The sequence below is a fragment of the Helobdella robusta genome, assembly GCF_000326865.2.
Source record: "Helobdella robusta unplaced genomic scaffold HELROscaffold_38, whole genome shotgun sequence".
NCBI lineage: Eukaryota > Metazoa > Annelida > Clitellata > Rhynchobdellida > Glossiphoniidae > Helobdella > Helobdella robusta.
Genome location: NW_008704829.1, coordinates 363,001 through 380,992, shown reverse-complemented (window position 1 = coordinate 380,992; position 17,992 = coordinate 363,001). Strand labels below are relative to the sequence as shown.

General features: G+C 31.3%; 2 protein-coding genes across 2 annotated transcripts; one reads left to right on the top strand and one right to left on the bottom strand.

Moving 5' to 3' along the window:
* Window positions 1–5,659: 5,659 nt before the first annotated feature.
* On the bottom strand, window positions 5,660–10,680 carry HELRODRAFT_192765 (hypothetical protein). The gene is made up of 9 exons (XM_009023846.1): window positions 10,440–10,680; window positions 9,911–10,039; window positions 9,370–9,489; window positions 9,034–9,148; window positions 8,667–8,767; window positions 8,058–8,188; window positions 7,689–7,757; window positions 5,973–7,031; window positions 5,660–5,938 (listed from the first exon to the last, which is right to left on the bottom strand). Exons 1-8 carry the CDS (start codon window positions 10,554–10,556, stop codon window positions 6,848–6,850), a joined length of 966 nt encoding a protein of 321 aa, XP_009022094.1. The 5' UTR covers window positions 10,557–10,680; the 3' UTR covers window positions 5,660–5,938; window positions 5,973–6,847.
* Window positions 10,681–12,626: 1,946 nt separating this feature from the next.
* On the top strand, window positions 12,627–13,992 carry HELRODRAFT_176487 (hypothetical protein; the record flags this gene model as incomplete). Its single annotated transcript, XM_009023845.1, has 2 exons — window positions 12,627–12,680; window positions 12,787–13,992. 2 exons carry the CDS (start codon window positions 12,627–12,629, stop codon window positions 13,990–13,992), a joined length of 1,260 nt encoding a protein of 419 aa, XP_009022093.1.
* Window positions 13,993–17,992: the final 4,000 nt, after the last annotated feature.

The window sequence follows — 17,992 nt, the reverse complement described above, 5'->3', positions numbered from 1 at the left end:
GTTTTTAAATTTTTAAGTCGAACTGACCGGGTATGAATTCAAGAAAGAGCGCGCGCACATAAATAACGTTCTGAAAAACCAACACATGTCTTATAAAAATTGAATTATACTTTCTGAACGGAACGTGTGTCAGGTGAATATTATATAACACACACACACACGCACACACAAACACTCACACACACATACATATACACAGACACACAAACAAACACACGGACACATGTATTGGCGCACGCACATTATTCAAACACACACACACACAAACCCTCTCACATACACACAAACAGTCACACATACACACACACACAAACTACTACTACTACAACTGCTACTACTATTACTACTAGTAGCAATAATAATAATAAGAAGAAGAAGAAGAAGAAGAAGAAGATGAGGAAAATATTAACAAATTTATCAGTCAAAAAGATCTACCTTCGTGTGACGACATTACGGACGAACATTCGAATTTGATAGATTGATTATTATTGTTATTATTGTTGTTATTATTATTTAATATTACTAATATTATTTATTTATTATCTTACGCAGTTTACTGTAATAGGAACACGATTTGAACATAATTTAATGCTGATTCTATTTTTATTTGTGCCCGTTTTAAATGTATGGCGAGCATTGTAGAATATCTATAAAAAATGTACATTATAAGTTTTATTATTTTAACTTTATAGTTACAATGTAAGTTTTAAAATGAGAAAAAAAGGATGTTCTCATTGTTGTTGTTGTTGTTGTTGTTGCTATTATTATTATTATTATTATTACAATTATTCATACTACTTCCATCCCTACTAATAATACTACATTAAAAATTATATATCGCCACTACTACAACAACAACAACTACAACAACAACTACTACTACTACCACCACAACCACCACCACTACTACTACAACTATTACTACTACTACTAGTGCTGCTTCTACAACAACAACACCAACAACAACAGCTATTATTATTATTTATTATTGTTCTTGTTCATATTCATAATATCATCATCATTATTATTATTGTTTGCAATAAAAATAACGAGAATCTAATCTTCTGAGTTAATGCTGGCTGTACGGCACACTTTAACCGAACCTATATATATATATATATATATATACTGGTCAAATATATGCTGATATATTTTTTTTGTATGTATATATATATATATATATATATATTATTGGTAAACCACTACCCTATATATTTACGTTGGGATGTCAAGAAATGAACTGAAGCTTAATGAGGGTAAAACAAAATTTCTTTCTATTGGTACCTCTAGCTGTAGCTGGCAGACTTGGGTATAAATTTCGTTGTTATGAATGATAAAATGGTAGATTTCTTTGAAGCGGTGCCGAACCTAGGCTTTATAATTGATTCGAACCCAACAATGAAATTTTATTTAAAAATGATCTCTATATCATGCTTGGCACAGATTATAAATATGAAACGAATTCCAGAATCACTTGATAAAGATGAAATGCAGACTTTGGCGTATTAGTTTATTTATTTTTATGTTAATATTATATTTATGGCGTAATATTTATTATTATTATTTATTAGTTATATTTATTTATTTTTATATTATATTTATGGCGTATTAGTTTAATTTGTAATAGTTTATTTTATAAACTCCCGGCCAGATCCATCAAAATTCTGCAATCGATGCAAAACCGTACTGCCTGGATTATGGTTGAATGTCGATGATATGATCATGCCACACCGACCCTGAATAATTGACATTGGTTGCGCATAAATGAAAGAGTTGTTTCTAAAATCTCTGTTACAGTTTTCAAATCACTAAATGGTCTGGCTCTAAAATATTTATCAGATAAACTGAAATTAAAAACGTCGATCGCATCTGGTGTGCGTCTGAGGTCTGACGATTCGAACATTCTTGTGGTTGTTCCTCATAGACAGCTAAAGATTGGTTCACGTGATTTTGCTGTGTCAGGCCCTGTCGTATGAACGGCTTGCCGTCAGCCCTCAGAATGCCTGGGTTGAACATTGCTGAATTTAAAAGACAATTAAAGACATACCTTTTTTTTGTTATAGTTCAATTCTTTTCATTCATATTATTTTTATATGAATATTGGTTATAATTTGATAGCGTTTGTGAAAACTGCTATAACGAACGCTATATATATTTTTTTCTTATTAATAAAATAATACTAATAATATACAATGTTGTATGATCTCTACCGTATTGTTGGCATTAATCAATTTAAAGTTTCCATAAGTTGGACAATAAATTACCAGAAAGTTCTGGAAAAGAAAATTGAAAAGACAAACTTTAAATTGATTAATGCCAACAATTCGGTAGAATTCATACAATACTGTATTAAATATGGTCTCCTTCCAACATATATAAACATATATATATATATAAATATATATATATTTATTTATTTATATAAATATATATATATATATATATATATGTATACATATATACTTATATTATATATTTATAATATATATATATATATATATATATATAATTATTTATAATATATATATATATATATATATATATATAATTATTTATAATATATATATATATATATAATTATAGAAAATCTTCAGAAAACACCTGTCGATTTTAAGCCTCTTCAAACTGAAGCACGCACGTTTGTGTGTCTGTGTGTGCGTCTGTGTGTGTGTGTGTGTGTGTGTGTGTGTGTATGTTTGTGTATGCGTGTGTATGACTGTATAAGTGTGTATGTTGGTATGTGTGGTGCGTGTGTGTGTGCTTAATTGTATATATGTGTTGGTTTGTATATGAGTATGCTTGTGCGTGTTAGTTTAGTGTGGTGTGTGTGTTTGTGTGTGCGTGTTTATGTGTTTTTTATGTTATATCGGTGTTTTATGTGTTATTTGATTTTATGCATGCATGCTTATGTATGTATGTATGTATGTATGTATGTTTGAATGTTTCATGTATGTATATTTCTATGAATATGTCTGAGTGTGTGCATGTATGTCAGCTTGTTTATAATTTTTTTAGGCGCGTTAGTCTTATGTTAAAAAAATTGTGTATGTTTAATTGTGTATGTGTGTGTATGTATGTATGTGTGTGTATGTATGTGTGTGTATGTATGTGTGTGTGTGTATGTGCGTGTGTATGTATGTGTGTGTGTTTGCCTGTCTCATGTTGTTTTTTTATGAATCGAAGACACGTGGTCGCACGACCGCTTAATTTTTATTGTTTCACGTGCTAAGTTATATTTCTGAATATGATCTTCATCATCATCATCGTCGTCATCATCTTCATCATCGTCGTCGTCCTTATCTTTATTATCGTCATAATCATCATTTTAATCATCATCGGCAGCAGCAGCAAATAGAACATCATCATCCTCATCATCATCATCATTATCACCTATCACTAATCGTTGTCGTCGTCGTCATCATCATCATCATCATCATAATCATCATCATAATCATCATCAGTTGAATTAAAACCTCTTTGCTAAAGTTTTTAAGCTGGCGTGATTTGGATTTATCTCCTTATCAAATTTTCTTTGTGTCAAGAAGGCAAGCATGTGTCGACTGATAAGAATGGCTCTAAAAATAATGATGATGAAATAATGACACACAGCTACTCAAAACACATTCAACACACGCCATATAAAACACACACATGCAACAACGTAACACGCACAACACACACACACACACATACACAAAGAGCAATACAATGTAACACACACTCGACAACAAAAAGACAACACAAAACACACACAGGCATAACACATATAACAGCAAATAATCGCATAGCACACACAGGCAGACATTACAACAACAACACACACACACACAACATAACTCACACACACACTCAACAACATAGCACACAACAAAAACAACAACATTACATACCATAACAACAACAACAACAACATACCTCACACAGATACACACACACACAGAGATACACACCACCACAGCACACGTCTCCCGTCATTATCTCTGAGTGGCTATTTTAAAAAAACGCGTTTCCTCTATAAAAATAGATAACATTTAAATTCGTGTCAATCATCTGCCATTTGTTTCAACGGTTTGAAAGTTATTATTAATTATTATTATTATATTATTAATCATTATATAATCATTAATTTATTATTATTATTATCATTATGTTATAAGTGTGGCTCTTGAAAATGAAACACCAGATCTACCTACACCAGACCAGAAGTGATCTTGACAGACCATTTAGATTGATTGGGCCGATTGGTGCCCGTAAATTTCGGAAATTCAGAATTTAGGATATCGGTGATGTAAAATTTCATTACCGATTTCTGTATCGATAGTACCGATGTTATAGGTACATCTCAGTTTTTTCAAAACATCGGTTTGGTGAGGCACGTGTGTAGTTGGGTCTCTTTACCGAAAGATTATCCTCTTGGTCAAATTCAACTTATCGTCTATATTGAATGATAGTTGGTCGATTCATCGGTAAGAAATATGAAAATAAGCGTTATAAACTTAAAATCATTGAGATCAACTGTCGAAGTTTGTCATAAATTTTCTTAAGATTTCGTTTAAATTCGTTAGAAATGCATCCAAATGGACAAACTGCTCAGCTCACCAACGCAAACTTCCGCGACAACGAAAACCTTAGCAGACATACTCTATCCAACTGCTACTCAATGGTACAGTAGAAAAAAAAAAACTCGTCTGGAAAGTTTCTTTCATAAATTTGAAGATGGAGAAAATCGTACGCAAATGCAGAGATTGCAATCATCTCATACAGTAGTTGCGTCCGGATATTGCGCAACCTTGTAATGATGTCATTGAAATTCGTATCGGACGGAAGTAAATAAATATCCCCATGGGGATGGGACTCTTTTTTTTCATTCAAATGATAAAGACTTCTTACAACATCCAAAATGTTTCGATAAATCGAAACACCACCCACTTGAAATAATTCCAGAATTTCACTGGCAGGTTTATAAAACAATGGAAACTTATTATCAGTTAATTTTACTTGGTCTGATTAATTAAACGACTGTCTGATTGACAGTCTGAAATTTCATTAGCGAATGTTGCCGAGTTCAACTGCAAACAAAGTGCAAGCTATCTCATACACGCCAATATAAATCGTTTTCAGATGTAATAAAAATAATAAAAGGTACTTTTAAATATATGTGAACTGCTTGCTAGTGAAGGATCTGTTACGCTGCATTCAAATATCAAAGCAAAAAAGGCAATAAATTTCGATAGGATGACAACATTTGAACATTTTTTTGACACAAACAGTGCCTTTTAATAAATCAATTAAAAATTTTATGAAAATTTAAAAAGAGAATTTAAATTTTTAAGACATAGCGCCCGAAGATTTATAACTAAAAATGCACTTAAAACCATTCCTCTCAATGCGATCTATTCAGCTCATAAGTTGACAAACACAGACTACACACATTGAAAACAGACACACATAGAGACACACGCATACTAACACACTGATACAAACAAGCAGACAAACACTATATTATATGTATATATTGTTCTTATTCTAATTTACTCTCGCTGTGTTATCATTGAGAAGCTATTTTGAGTTGCACGGTGGCCGAGTCCAATAGGATTAATTTTCTTTTTTTGGTCCCCGAATCATTCGTTCTTTTTGTTTTGTTTGATTGAATAAAAAGTGATTTGAAGTGATTTGATTGATATATAAAAAACGAGAAATAGACATAGAGATAACCAGACAGGCAGACAGACAGACGGCACTTTGATACACACATACAGACACACACAATCACACAGAGAGTCAGACAGACACACATTCATAAAATTCACACATTAGCACAAACGCTGATTGTTTGCTACTCAAACAATTTCAACTTTTTCTTTGACTTAAACTTTAAAAAAAAATTTAAATAACTCTTCAGAAAGTTAAATAAATAGATTAATTATTTACTGACGGTGAACTCGTGCTATGATTGATCTTTCAATTCTACTTCATTGTAACAAAACAGAGCCGAAAAAATTTTTTATTAATACCAATTATACAACATTAATATGCTTATACGAAAAATATATATGTACGCACACACACACAATCACACGCACATGCACACACACTCACACGCACATGCACACACACTCACACGCACACACACACAGCATATACACAAATCCATATACAAAAAAGTATATCTATATAAAATAAATGAATCTCTCTATCTCTCTCTCTCTCTTTCTTTTTATCTCACACACACACATACAAACAAACTTTGACACACACACACAGACACACACACATATATATTAATGCAATGTTTTATAAATATATTGCTTAGTACTAAATGCTATCAATTGAAAAAGTACAATCAAATAAATAAATAAAATAAATGCACACACACAAACAAATACACAAACACACGCAAATATACAGACACATACACACACACAGAGAGACAGAGACAGACAGAAGCTTGGGTACCCACAACACAATGTTTTAAATAATACATACATACATTATGTCATTGTGTGTGTTTGATTCTTTTTGTATTTCACAGCCAGACAGACAGACGTTTCGAAATAATTGGCAGAAATGTTTTTAAAAAATGTTACCAAAAGTGTCAGACAATAATAACAATAATAATAATATTTATAACAAAATAATAATAATAATAGTAAAGTTACTGCTATTAAAATTGCTACTAATATTAAAAAAGGCAACAGTAACGCACTGAAATTTTTAATAACAATAACAAACAATACATTCAATCAATCAAAAAATACACACACACACACACACACAAACACACACATACACAGATATATATATATATACACACATACTGACACACGCACACAGACAGACACTCGGACTATTTCTTATGCTTTTCGAATTCATCTAGCGCCCACTTTTTATTCTCAATCTCGTCCCTAATTCTGGAGTACTCGTGCACGATGCGTTTGAACTCGGGCCCAACGGCTTCGTAGGTCGTCAGCAGGTCAGACATCCTTGCCAACTCAACACTCGTCTGGGCATCTTGCTTTAGTAACTCATTTCTGCAGGTAATAATAATAATAATAATAATAAAATAATAATAATATGAGAACACCTTTTTATTTTCATCGTAAAAACGTACATGAAAAAAAAACAATAATTGTCAATGATAATCAAAATTAAAATATATATGTATATAGTAAAATGTCTTGAAATAATCTCCGAAGCTCGTCATCTTATAAAAAGGATGTGTACAACGAGAGAAGGTTAGTCCTAAATGGTACTAATTATATTATTAATTACTTAATAATAATAATAATAATAATAATAATAATAATAATAATATTGCCACCATAATATATCATCAGACGAACGTTTAAAAGGTTATTTGAAAATCGAAAGATTTCAACGACGACTCGAATTATTATGCTATTATTATGGCGTAATTATGCTATTATTATGTTATTATGATTAACTTAGTATTAGTATAAGTAGTAGAAGCAGTAGTAGCAGTAGTAGTAGTAGCAGTGGTAGTAGTAGTAGTAGCAACCGCATCATCGTCTAAAAGCAGTAGTAGAAGTAGTAGTAGTAGTATTAGTAACAGTAGTAGTAGTAGCAGCCACGTCATCGTCTAGAAGCAGTAGAAGAAGCAGTAGAAGCAGTAGTATTAGTAGTAGTAATAGTGGTAGCAGCAACCACATCAACGTCTATATAACAACCTGATGACGTTGAGAGCCTTGATAGAATCTTTCGTGTATATTTCTGCTAGCAACTGATACTCTTGCATCCTGTTAAGAAATAAACCGTATCGTCCACCAATTAGAATCTAAATCCAATGCAGATAGACAGAGAACTGCAGAGTTAGCAAACAAACAAACAAACACAAACAAATAAACACACACATACATACAAACAAACAAGCATGCAGACAGACATACAGACAGACAAAAGACAGACAGACAAACAGACAAACCAACAAGCAAACAAACAAACAATCAAACAAACAGACAAACAGACTAACCAATAACAAGCAAACAAACAAATAGACAGACAGACAAACAAACAAACCAACAAACAAACAGACAAACTTGATCTTGAAATTGAGAGCTTCACAATGGCTCAGCAACCAGTTGATTGTTACTGTGTTATTGCTGATGAGTTTGTCCACTCTGTACGTCTTCATCAGTTCCAATAACACACCACATGATGATGATAGGCTCTGCACGATGGTGGTGGTGTGGAGTTGTTGACGTCATCATCATCATCATTATCATCATAATCATCATTATCATCACCATCATCATCATAATCATCAATATCATCCCCATCATCATCAACATCAGAATGTGGAATCGGAATTTTTGGCTGGGATTAGAATTTTTCGAGGGATTTTTTTTTTAACTTTTTAAAAATCGCCAACCGAATATAGATAGATAAATTTTAGAAGATTATTACGTGAAGCTCTATGCAATCAACTGGAAGGCTTAAAATAAATGCTAATAATGTGACAATCGTCATCTTCATCATTCTCATTATCACCAGTACCATCATCACCATTATCAACACAACCACCACTGTCATCACCATCACAATCATCATCATCATAATTGCCACACATCATCATCATCTCAATCGCCATCATCATCATCATCACAATCGCCAACAACACCATCATCATCATTATGAAAAAAACAGACTTTAAAATACTCTTGGAACAATTGTTTTTTGGTGGACTGATGCACTGTCAGCTGCTTCTTCAATTGCTCCAGCTCCATTTCCTGAGCCAGCAGGTGGGAAGCTTGGTGAAAAATAATAATAATAATTAGAATAATAATATTAATAACATGAATAATAATATATTTTAAATGTTTTTATGGTATCATTAAATATGCGTTGAGAAACATCGCCATAGAGAAAAAAATTGAAAATTATCACTTATTTTGCATGAGAGAAAGAGAGAGAGAGAGAAAAAAAAAGAGCGAGAGAAAGAGAAATAACACAAACATACAAAGAGAAAAACAACACCCAAAAGAAGAAAAAACACAAAAAAAATACAATACAAACCCGGATCAGATTGCGTATTGTATATCTCACCAAATACCTCAAGTAATGCATCGTACTGCTCTTGTATCCGAGTTTCAACTCTACTCAACATCGCACTTTGTATGCTAAATAGGAACTTGTATATATTGTATATCGTTATGGTATATATGTACAATTATATACATATATATATATATATATATATATATATATATATATAGTGAGAAAAAGTACACACATTCTAAATGTTTTTCATGAGTGTTGTTAATTCCACTGAAAATTAATTAATAAAAATAAATAATAAAAATAATACTAGAAAATAAGATAATAATAATAATAATAGTAATAATAATAAACCTTTTTTTCATCACTGCCAATGTGGAAGGCATCCTTATTAAGTCCCAGTATGCTCCCGTCCGTCGTTCCTTCGAAGAAATCAATCACGCACGACTTTGTAAACATCTCCCAAATTGGATCCTATTAAAAATAATTATTACAATAATAATAATAATAAATAAATAATAATAAATAAATAATAATAATAATAAATTAATATTGGTGAAAATTTTCATTATAAATTCTGTTTTTAGTTTTAAAACTTAATCAGTCTGCCAAACAAACAGTTTGTTGTTGTTCAGCTGACTGATGAACAATGACTAGACTAAAGACTAGATTTAGAGACTAGACAAACTAGAGAAGCCAGTGTGAAAAAAATGAAGATGATGATGATTGTCATTGTATTTTGATGATGATGATGAATGATGGTCAGCTGACTGATGAACACCCAATGGACCAACCAATGGATGAACCAATAGACCAGTGAGCTAGTCAACCAACCAACTGACCAACTTACCAACCGACCATCCATCTAACAGCCAACCAACCAATCAAATCTCACATCATTTTCAGGATGACTTTCATTGTTGATTGAGTTATTTTTCCTCTCCAAAAATGACGAAACGACATGATCATAAAATATTTTCGTCCTGAAATATGTTTCTCTTTCAACTTTTAAATGCTGGAAAGCCTGTTAAATTGTATACCAATTTGTGAATTTAAAAAAAATATTTATTTCACTGCAATGAAATAATAAATAAATCATCATAACAACCATTACTGACCATATCAAAGTTCAAAATTAAAAGATACTCATCTTTATCATTTTTATCACATTGTCTAAAGTCTAGTCTCTAGTGTCTAGTCTTGTGCTTGTCTCTTCCCTAGTCAGTTACTTTACTCTTACTTTAATGTTAATCTAGTGCTTAGTCTTTTTTCTAGTCTAGACTAGAGACTGACAGTTTTACTAATGTAAAAATCCATTTTGATTAACATTAATCAATTAATGGGCCACCCAATAGAATAAAATTTAATTTCAAATAATTAACTTTGATGAAAAATTGAAATAAAATTGAAAAATGAAAAATAACTTGATCGCATTTCTGCTGCAAACTCATGGAAACACCATCTCCATTTACTTTCTTGGATAAATTTAGGAGTAGTTTTTCGAAGTTTTGGTGATTATATTTTTCACATATTTCACTCATAATTTATTGTAAGAAATATTAAAATTAATAAATTAAACAGATTTATTCACTTTGAAAAATAGTAAATTTTGAAATAAAATTGCCTAAACTTTAATCTTAATATTTCAAAAACCCCACAATTTTTTACTTTTAGTTCTAATAAAAGTGAATTCAAGATTGAAAAAATTTTAAGTCCTTAATTTGAGAGCTGTTCATTTGTGTTCAGTTCTATAACAGCAGTGGGTTCATCATTTGTTCGTTCTGATGTTCACCCTCTGAACTCATCTTATTAAAACGATTTTTCAGATTTTTTTCACAATAATTATTTTAGTAACGTGAGCTACACGAATTTTTTGATTTTGCGTCGGATGATGTCATCGAATAATAATATAATACAGCCACAGTACAGTGTACTAATACTAATCAATCAATTAATTCCCACATTTATGTGTGTATATGTTTGTTTCTCTCTCTCTCTCTCTCTCTCTCTCTCTCTCTCTCTCTCCTCTCTCTCTCTCTCTCTCTCTCTCTCTCTCTCTCTCTCTCTCTCTGTGTGTGTGTGTGTATGTGTGTGTGTGTGTGTGTGTGTGTGTGTGTGTGTGTGTGTGTGTGTGTGTGTGTGTGTGTGTGTGTGTGTGTTAATAGTCTGTATGTGTTAAATATCTTACGAGCGTACAAATTAACAAAGGTACGAAATGGCCAAACAAACACCATTGTCATTGGCAGAAACATTTGAAATGGATCGAGTGGGAATAGTATTATTGTTAGTCAGACACGTCAGCATACGTGTCATTCATTCTTTCTAGATGGTATTGAACCATAAAAAAATATGTAAAAAATATGTTATTACTATTGTATTTAGTTTAAAATAAATTAACAAAAAATTAAAAATTAAGTCTAGAGCATGGTCATAGTAAAACAACACACAACTTGCGAACAACAAGCAGTAAAATAAGCGTGCCACAACTAACAAACGCTAATGAATTTATTAGAAACAATCACCTGGTGACAATTGTTTTATCACATGTTAACAGTTTACAATCACAAAATTGACACGCTTCAACTAAATTGAGACGAATTCAGCGTTAAGTTGTTTTTAATGCTCGATTAATTTACAGGTTATCATTCATTTTACTTTTGAACTTAAATTTCTGTTTTTGAAAAGGCTATTTCGAGAAAAATTCAGCGTTAAGTTGTTTAATGCTCGATTAATTGAAAGTAGTTGTTAAAATTAAAAACGTTGATTGTTCAGGTATGGTTTAGTATGTTGTTTCTGTGTTTAATTACCAATACGCCGGCTACAAAGCTCATTTATTAACAAAAACATATTAGATGGAATTTATCGCCAAATATGCGTCGTATTTTTTAATGATTTCTACGAAAGTGTGATGCTTTGAAACATTTTTTTAATATGCCATTTTAATTAATATAATAATAAATAAATAATTAAATTATTTGTTGAATGTTAAAATACGTTAGATTTTTGTGGTATTTTTTTATGTTATTTTTGTATACAAAATGTTTTAATAAGACCCAAGAAATACATCGTACATATCGCCAGCATGGGACGTTTTATTTAAATTCTAAATGATTTCTGCGAAGCTTTGTGCCGTGTTTTAAAAAAAAGTCTAGAGCATGGTCATAGTAAAACAAGACACAACTTGCAAACAACAAACAGTAAAATAAGTGTGTCAGCTAACAGACGCTAATGAATTTATTAGAAACAACCACCTAGTGACAATTGTTTTATCACATGTTAACAGTTTACAATCACAAAATTGACACGCTTCAACTAAATTGAGACAAATTCAGCGTTAAGTTGTTTTTAATGCTCGATTAATTTACAGGTCATCATTCATTTTACTTTTGAACTTAAATTTCTGTTTTTGAAAAAGTATATAAGTTGTTGAAATAAAAAAAATTGACAAATTCGAGACATTTGATATAGTTTCTCATACAGTTATTTCACTAGCTATCAACTAAATTAACAGAATTAAATCTTGCTCAGTTGATTTGGTTATCCTAATAGTCTATTCAATCATATATTTTATTTAATTAAAATTATTTTAATTTAAGTAAAAAATTTTCCGAATGGCTCCGTCAGCTTCTATTTTTCAAGCAGCGAGAAACATTGACAGAAGAACGGTTAGCATTTGTATTGATTTAAAGGACAAAAGTTTTCTTTCTTTTTTTGTAAATGTAATTTGAAGCTAAAAGTGTAATCAATTAAATAACTCATATTTTCATCCAGATTGAGGTGAGCGTAGAAATTGGACACAAGGCAGCAGTGAGGAGCCTCCCAACGAAGGAAGGATGCACGCACGACTGGATTTTGTACGTGAGGACTGACCAGGATCAGTTCGTTGAGAAAGTTGAATTCAACCTCCATCCGTCCTTCAAGAAGCCGAGAAGAGTTGTTAGAAGCGCGCCATTCCAGGTTGTTGAATGTGGTTACGGAGGCTTCCGCATGTCGATCGTCGTCCACTTCAGAGTGAACAACCAGCGACAGCCCGTTCCATTTGATTATTATTTGTTCCTGGGCGATGCAGTGGTCTCCAATAATGTCCTGCAGAAGGTCTCAATCCTATCAGGCACTCTTGAAAACTCAAAACCTCCTGCGAAGAAGAAACCCGGCAGGCCAAAGAAATGTGCAACAACAGATGAAGCTCAACTAGTGAACAAATTCGAAAGCCTACCAGCTCGTTCAACGAGATCAACGTCTTCAAAATTGTCGTCATCATCATCACCAACATCTTCAATGTCTAGTTCATCGTCAACAGAATCTATTCCCTCATTATCAACATCGAACTTATCATCATCATCATCTTGCATGGGATCATCAGCAGCAGCAGCAGAACCATCTCCATCGCGATCATCATCGTCATACTCCTCCGACAGCTCTCAGGAAATAAACAGCACAACATCATTTGTGGAATTTCTCAATAAGCACGAGCAACTTACTTCAACACCAACTAAATCAAACAACACAACCAACAACAACGTCATCAAAAACAATGTCATCAACAACAACATCCCGACCAACTGTAACCAAAACTCAACTAATGCTCACCAGCCAGGCAAGAAACACTTGAGATTCAACCCATCTCTGGAGGAGTGCAGGTACTTCTCAGAAGATGATGTTGTCCACGCAACCAACGACACAAACAACAACAAATCCACACACAACTGCACAAAACACACAACAACCGACAACAAAATAAACAAAGCTCCCAAAACAACCACAAAACCAGCAGTTGTTGATGGACACAAACTCAACGAGCTAATGAAACTGCAGAACATCTTGATGTCGATAACAGATAGGAAGCTGATGAAGAGAATCGTGAAGATGATCCACAGAGCTGGTTGCTTAGACATCCAACAGACCACGTACAACTTCGATCTCGTGCTCCTCGATGATGACACCATTGAGAACATTAAACAGTGCATTGGTCTATGATGGTCTATGATGGTATAATGGTCTATTAAAACACCCTGATTTTATCATGAAGGATTTAAAAAATTATCTAATTGTATCAATTGTATATATTATGTTTATTGTACATATCTATTTGTACCAATTGTATATATCTGAATTGTATCAGTTGTATATTTCACGTTGATTGTACATTGTATTTATATAGATATTTTAACATTTAATTTCTTCAAGTCAATTGTACATAGATTTTTTGGTTTTTGAAATAAAATTTTCAAATTATTGTAGAGAAATCTTATTGTCTGTACTTCATGGAAATTTAAATGTAGTTAGAAAATCGGAGAATTCAAATTTATTTTACATTGACGAGTTCAACAAAACGTCAGTCTTATTTTCCACAAATCTAATTTTATCGGATTCGTTAGCTTGAAGTTAACAAATTAATTAGGGAAAATGGGTATTCTACATAATAAATAAACGTATAATTAATAAAAATTTAGTAAGTTTTATATTGTGAACCGAAAACGTTTTGACAAAAACAAAAAAAAGACTATTTCATGTTAATGTACTTAATAAATTTTTTAACCAAGCGAATAACCAAACGACTTGTAAGCCAACTACTGATTTTTTAATGCTTAATGTGCTGTTGACTTTGGAAGTGTACATTGACTGGTTAAATGATAGTACAGTATCAAACAGTATCTTATTGAACAAAGTAGTATCATAAAATGAATAAAGATACTTTTTCAAAAATTTTAAAAATTCTCAATTTGATTTCATTGTGATATCGACGATGATGATTGTGACTGACTAATTAAAAACATCAAATAAAATATATAAAATAGGATGGGCAAATGACGTCATGTTAACAGTAGTTATTTAACTGCCAGTTAGCGAATTAGCCGGTATGGTATAAATATGTTATATTCAATTCCTATTAAATAAATTTGACCTAATATCATACGCAGGCAAAACTAAACAAAGAAATAGGTAGATTTATGTAGTTATAATACATTTATAATGTTATATTTACATATTCAAATCGTACAATTGTGTTATGGTGTAGTCTCAAATTTTTTCGAATTCTCTCAGAAAATTTTAAACTTTTTACTATATACTAGTTACTTTTATTAACAATTAAAAAAATTTAATTTAATTTCATCCATCGCCAAATGATGATTGTGACCCGACTAGATAAAAAGCATCAAAGAAAATTTTTAAAATAGGATGAAGAAATTGTGACGGAATCGTTGGAGGGAATGACGTCATGCTAGCGGTATTCTATACTTAGTGAAATGTATAACTTTCGCTATTATTTGAAAAGTAGATTATTCAGGGTAGACGCTTTTGATGTAAAAGTGCAGTGCCTAAAGGAAGTTTCTTAAAGCCTGTTCTGTGTTTTCATCTATGTTAACGACAAGTTAAAATTTGTAGTAGTAATTTTCACAGCCATCTCTAATTTTTAAAAGTAAACCTTTCGTGATTTAAAATTTAGCGAGAGCGGATTAAAGTAAATTTTATCCGTTGCTAAACGCTTCAAAGATCCTAAATTTATTTGTGAATTTGTGTGATAGCATATAAAGTGTAGGATATTGTATTTTGTAAGATTTTCGATCAAAGAGTAATAATGAAAAACGAGGAAATGAACCAGCAGCATGATGTCGCAGGGACCGCGACCACAGCAGCCACAGGCACCACAGCCATACGCAAACAGCAGCAGACGGATCCTTCCTCCATCACCATGAAAACTAAAATTCCACCGCCGATGAAACACAAAAGTAAAAAATTGCTCCTTTTTCTTTTTTTTATCAATTTTTTTTTCATTTCAAAAATCAAGATGAACAAAGAATTGAGATATTATTATTTAATTTCGGCACTTGTTCTTTATCCGACCACCAAAATGTTTTAATACTCTGTTTTTAAATATTCAATACATTTTAATTTAATTATTTTATTTTCATATTTTTAACATTTATTTATACATATAATAATATATACATCAATAAAAGTATTTAACAAGTCAACCGAACCCTCTCCAAACATGAATGTCGAGCACTCATTCCTGACTGACGTGGCCGACGTGAGACAGATGGAGCAAGGTCTGCTACAGCTTTTGGATGACTTCCATCAGGGCAAACTACAAGCTTTTGGTACTTCTCACTCACTCACTCACTCACTTATTCACTTACTATAATATAAAATAGTGGCATTATTTTTAAATTTTTTATTAAATCAATTTATTGCTTACTTACTATAATATAACAAAGTACTAATTCAAATTTTGTAATGACATCATTACAATAATAATAATAATATGCAATAAATTGTAATAAATTGTGACTGTCACATACCCATTCTTAACTATTACAACAAGTTACAATAACCAAAGATAGTATTTGTTGAGTTTAAAATTTTTTTTAATCTTATGAATCCATCTAAACGCATCACATAACTATTATAAATCTTATTATATAATTTGTTAATAAGTTCTTATAATTATTATATATTATATAATTATTAATAGTTTCTGGAATGCATGAACTGTCGATGAAAAATGATAAATAATTTTTTTAATATACAAAAGGTGAAAATCGAACCCAGAAAAAGATGGATGAGGTGAGGGAACAACAGGAAAGGCTAGCCAGGTTGCACTTTGAACTCGACAGTAACCAAAATCCCGATGAGTTGGTTCTTTGTTATTTGTTGTTCATTTGTTCTTCTGTTTATTTTTTTTTTAATTTGTTATTTCGTTCTTTGTTACTTTTAATTTTTTAAAAGCAAAAACGAAATTCTGAAAAAATATTATGTCGCCGGGACTGATCTGAGTCATATTTAAAAGAATTTATCAAGCCTAGTCACCCATGTAAAATAACCAACCTGCTGTGGAATTTGATCGAGATAAATTTTTGGTTTTCATCAATTTAAATTTACAATTTTTTTAATTCTTTCGTTTGTTCTATTTATAGTAAATTCTGAGACCGTGCTTTAATTATCTTTTGATAATTATTTGAAACTTTTAAAACTTGTGTTGGTGAGGTACATAAAAATTTCCAACCTCGATCAATTACACAAACAGGTCTGTCAACAAGGAAGCAGCCAACCAGAACATGTCCCGACTCATGGAGAATGTAATTATTAATAATTACGTTATAATTATGTTATTATTAATAATTATATTATAATATTTTATTAGTGTCTATTAATAAATTTATTCTATTTGTTATAATTGCACCTATATACATGTTTTAAAAATATATATAGTAATGTTGCGTATGTATGTACTTGCTATTAATTTTTTTTTAATTAATTTTTTTATTGAACAATACACACTGTGCTTTTGAATGTACGTATCACACACACACACATCGCATATGGTAGGTGGGGATATCTTCACATTCAACACCATCTTGACAAATTTACATTGTTAAAATATTAATATTTAAAAATGTTTTTTAATATTAATTTTTGTAATGTTAATTTCAGCTCGAAGAATTGTGCTTATCAATGTGAGTTAAACATTTTACCAATGATTATTATTATTTATTTGAAATTTTTCATTTAATGAAAATAAAATTTTTTATGTGGGAAAAAAATGATTTTCCAAGTGGTTAAGTCTCCATGATATATCTTTTTATTTACAATAGCAACAATAATAACAGCAACAATAATAACAGCATTAACAATGATTATTATTATTACTTTGATTTCTACGCACCACACACCTGCAGACAAAACCTCCAGAACAACGAGCCGACAGACCAGACGACCAACAAGACGAAACCAAAGACTGCAGGTAATACATAATCGAAAGACAAAATTTATTTGGAAAAAATTAATTAGATAGCCCGAATTACTATGTAATTGTTCCGGTTTTGTTTATTTGTCAATGAAATATATTTATTCATTTGCCCAATGTCTTGCACCTCATGAACACAACACAAAACGTCTGTGATAGATATAGATAGGTGGAAAGGTTTATTTATAATGCGTGTGCTGTTGATAATGAAGATATTCTTGTAACAAC

What these genes read in the sequence shown, in the direction of transcription:
- HELRODRAFT_192765 (XM_009023846.1), bottom strand. Translation starts at nt 10,556, where the DNA reads ATGAGTGAAATATGTGAAAAATATAATCACCAAAACTTCGAAAAACTA. An exon ending in TGCAGCAGAAATGCGATCAA is followed by an intron (nt 10,040 to 10,439) that starts GTTATTTTTCAT and finishes ACAATTTAACAG; the next exon opens with GCTTTCCAGCATTTAAAAGT. An exon ending in AAGGCTCTCAACGTCATCAG is followed by an intron (nt 7,032 to 7,688) that starts GTTGTTATATAG and finishes TATTACCTGCAG; the next exon opens with AAATGAGTTACTAAAGCAAG.